The following is a 4183-nucleotide window of genomic DNA, read 5'->3' as shown; positions in this document are numbered from 1 at the left end:
ATAAAGAGTTGAGTTGCTGAAATTCACATCCAATTTATTGCACCAAAGAGGCAAACTCACATTTTTGGGAGTAGCCCATATTTTCACCCCCAAACCTGTCAAGAAATTGTGGGGTATGATTGTGAGTTTTTAGGTTTTCTCAGACTTTGGCTGCATGGAGACTCGTAAGAAAACAAGCTCTTTCAATTTTCCCTCCCCCATATGAAAAGGGTTTTGTATTGAGACGGACACAGAATTAAGCTATGCTGGAATTAAAGCAGGACACAATAAAGTCCCCCATGTCTGCCTTAAAATATTATTTTCTCATCTTGTAGAGGCTTTACTTCAAAGCAATTTGCAAGAGACGTAGAAACTGGCAGATTTTTTCCCGTGTCATTCTACAGAAACCTTAGAGCCTCAAATAGTCATCATTTCTTAGCCAAGATTATGTGACAAGTTAAGTGTAAGTGCACAATAGGTTTAGATCACCAACAGTGTAATAGTAATAGTATTGAAGTATAGATTAAAAATGAATGAGCACAATTTAATATCATTGTTTTATTGAGTGTTAAGATAGATGCATGTCTTACTTTGATAACCATTTTAATAAGGTGCTGCACAAGAAAGAAAAAAAGTCAATGCAAACAGAGTTGTTTTCACCTAAGTTTTATTTTCAGTTTTGTATTTCACAGCTGCACTGCGTTATATACTAGATAGTATGGAACTATCTGCACATCTCTGAAAAACAACGCCGCTCCAGAGCCTAATGGTACTGTCTACTGAGAGACTCGACGACAACTGTCAGGAATTTTTGCCAGGCCTCCTGCACCTCAGCAGTGAAGACGCTGGGACCAAACTTCATAGCCACACACACAGTGATGCACTCACCTAGAAGCTAAAAGAGGAGGGGGAGGAGGTGGGTGACATATGATGAGAACGAGATGCAATTATGAAGTCTGTCAATGTGATTCATTAACAATGAATACTGAAGTTTTCATGGGGGAGGACAGATGTTACTTACCCTAAAGTTATCAGGATCCACGTGAAGTTTCTCAGAGTGCATGTGACTCAGGTCAACGTAAGCGTCCTTGATGTGGTCGAGGTTCTTCACAGCCCTGTCAAGTCCACCCATGACAACTCTTCCATGCTGGGCCACCTTGGCATTTCCCATAATGGCAGTGGGGCTGGACAGGTTACCAAATTTGTCGAAGTGCCTTTGAGTCCACGGATTCACGATGAGAAGCCTAGAATGACACAAGATTGGTGATGGAAAACATGAAATAAAACAGTGAAACATGATCACACCAGAGGATTAAAACGATCTACATAGATTATCATGAAGCATGTGTTACCTGGCCAGTGCCAAGGGACCAATTTCGTCGACGCTGATCTTGCTCCACAGGCCCACAATGGCCTTGCGCTCAGCGTCTGTCCAGTCGACCATGTTGACGGTGTGAAGTTACTCTGAGTGTCTACAACAAGCTTGCTGCTGATAACCTCTGGTGAATGTCAGGCGTTGGGCTCACATTTTATTAATCGCTGAATGCCCCACCTTCTCATATGAGGCGGCGTCTGATTGGAGCAGAGCTGAAAACTTTTTTGGGTTGGAACTTGTGGCTTGAGTTAGATGGGCTCTTCGCCAAAACTGGGAAAAGATAAAGTTTCACTTTATCGTGAAAATCATCCAAATTTGACCCTTTCCATTATAGAGTATTGAAAGAATGATCAAATGATGATTTATGATTAAATGCATTAGACAACAAAAATAGTAGCTGATACATTTATCTTCATTTGATTTTATTCAACAAAATATTGGTATGTTTTCAAAATTCAAATTCAAGGATTTATGAAGTTTTGTAGAATAATAATGGATTTAGTATTGCAATTTGTGCCCCAACAGATCCATATTGATCCATAGATCAGATTGTATTTCACAATACCAGTCATATGCATCGAAAACTTCAGCCCATTTTCAAACTCCTGAGTTTATGGAGATTATGTTTTTTGTCTCATTGATGCTCTCTTGAACAGTCTGGAGAGAACAATTTAAGGTGAAACCCGGTTCTGTTACTGGAGCTGATAAAGTAACCACGTTGCAATGTCCAACTTTGCTACATTTTAACCAACACCACTAAGGCCAAAAATAGCTTTAGCCATTTTAAGTAGAAAGAATAGGGCTATCAAGTGAGAATCACTTCAGCACAATTACAAGCCTACCATTTGTTCATTTTAGAGAATCAAATAATTAACTTTTAGTACTCTATCCGTCCAAATCTGTTACTTGAATATCTGAGCCTATCCACGATAGTAAAAATGTCATGTAGCAATATCAATATCAATTGCATTATAGCGTTAAAATTTTAATGAAATGAAATGTTAAAAACTTACTTTTTTTTTAACTTTTACTTGATGTATAATGGTTAATTGTAGAGGAGGGATGGATGTGTGGATAGTGGGATTTACTTTAAGGGTGGCCATGTATAGTTATTTAGCAGAGTTAGGTTTGGAAAATGTGGTTGTAGTGAAAGATTAAGGAAATGAAATCGCATCACAACATGTGGCAGTTTCACGCGTGGCAGACTAAATTAATATGCCAACGTCATGAACATTGGCACTGAAAGTTCTGGCAGTTTGGCTGCTGGAGGTGTGGTTTGATCCGATTCCCAGGCGCGCCCTGTTTGACTTGATATAAAGGCAGCTTCACAGCTCACTTTCAACCAGAATCTTATTCGAATTAATATTTTCTCACAGTTGTGAAAACTTGAAGAAAACGCCATCATGAGTCTCTCTGCCAAAGACAAGAGCGTGGTGAAAGCCTTCTGGGCCAAAGTCTGTCCAAAGGCCGGCGAAATCGGAAATGAAGCCCTGGGCAGGTAAGTCAAACCTCATGCCTATTCAAATTCAACAGTAGATATGAGGAGAAATTCTCGCATTATAATATCAATGTAGAATTGTTTACCATGCATGGTCGACCTCTCTTCTTTTGATACAGCTCTTCTGTGCATTCTGAATGGAAAGTGAGCCTACAACCTTTTCCCGTCTTTTTTTCCCCATTATTATTATTATTTCTTTAGGATGCTGTATGTGTACCCGCAAACCAAAACTTACTTCTCCCACTGGGCTGATACGAGCCCTGGTTCCGCCCCAGTTAAAAAACATGGTGCTGTCATAATGGGAGCCGTTAATGATTCTGTGGCAAAACTTGATGACCTGATGGGCAATTTCGGAGAGCTCAGCGACCTTCACGCTTTCAAACTGAGGGTCGACCCTGCCAACTTCAAGGTATAATCTTTATATAAATAGATGCAACGTCAAAGCCAAACTCCTTTGCTCACATTCATTGGCATGTAACAGCCTTAATAATCTGCAACCCCCCCTTGTCTTTCTTGTTTTGCATTTGCCAAACCTCAGTTCTTTGCCCACTGCCTGATCGTGGTAATGGCCATGTACCACCCTGCAGAGTTCACCCCCGAGGTCCATGTGGCGGTTGACAAGTTCTTCCAGAACTTGTCAGCCGCCTTGTCTGAGAGGTACCGCTAAACCCCCAGTGACCAGGAGCATCCACTCATTTGTGCGGCTTATAAGAGAATGGTCAATAAAAGAAATTATATGAAATTATCGTGTGGTTGCCTCTGTTCTTCACACCAGCCTTTGTGTGTAACACATTTCAAATTGGGTATTGTATTATGCGCGGCTGATACATGATTTTAGTTGCTGAGTCTCAGTATGACCTACAAAATATGTTTTATATATATATATATATATATGTATATATATGTATATATATATATATATATATATACACACATACATACACACACACTTTGCTTGCTTGCTTTTGCTTTAGGTTGTCCGTCGTGTCCGATGATGACAATCCTGCCTCTGTCACTTGTGAGTCTTCTTATGGCTGTAAAGCCCTATCCGCGATCCACAATGTCTGCCACAGACAGAACAGGTGAAATCACTGACTGGGGGTGTAGGTGTGGTACTGGCTTCATGTCTCTTCAGACGTCTTCTGGTCCGTCGATCACCGCGGTCCTTCTCGAGGTTTTGCACCCCTTGTTGACAGAGCTGCCGCCAGATGGAGCGTTGGGCGGCAGTGTCTTCCAGCTGGCTCGGGTTCAGGCCGCACTTCTTTATGATGGTCTTCAGCTGGTCTTTGTACCGTTTTTTCTGGCCCCCTGCCAAGCGGCGGCCAAGATGT

General features: G+C 41.2%; 2 protein-coding genes across 2 annotated transcripts; one reads left to right on the top strand and one right to left on the bottom strand.

Moving 5' to 3' along the window:
• Positions 1–629: 629 nt before the first annotated feature.
• On the bottom strand, positions 630–1496 carry LOC130119343 (hemoglobin subunit beta-like). Its single transcript, XM_056287804.1, has 3 exons — positions 1332–1496; positions 1001–1223; positions 630–874 (listed from the first exon to the last, which is right to left on the bottom strand). Exons 1-3 carry the CDS (start codon positions 1421–1423, stop codon positions 743–745), a joined length of 447 nt encoding a protein of 148 aa, XP_056143779.1. The 5' UTR covers positions 1424–1496; the 3' UTR covers positions 630–742.
• Positions 1497–2693: 1197 nt separating this feature from the next.
• Positions 2694–3594, top strand: LOC130119344 (hemoglobin subunit alpha-like). Its single transcript, XM_056287805.1, has 3 exons — positions 2694–2852; positions 3054–3261; positions 3391–3594. Exons 1-3 carry the CDS (start codon positions 2758–2760, stop codon positions 3517–3519), a joined length of 432 nt encoding a protein of 143 aa, XP_056143780.1. The 5' UTR covers positions 2694–2757; the 3' UTR covers positions 3520–3594.
• Positions 3595–4183: the final 589 nt, after the last annotated feature.

Source organism: Lampris incognitus, chromosome 10 (genome assembly GCF_029633865.1).
Source record: "Lampris incognitus isolate fLamInc1 chromosome 10, fLamInc1.hap2, whole genome shotgun sequence".
NCBI classification, from domain to species: domain Eukaryota; kingdom Metazoa; phylum Chordata; class Actinopteri; order Lampriformes; family Lampridae; genus Lampris; species Lampris incognitus.
This window is presented reverse-complemented; position numbering and strand designations above follow the sequence as displayed.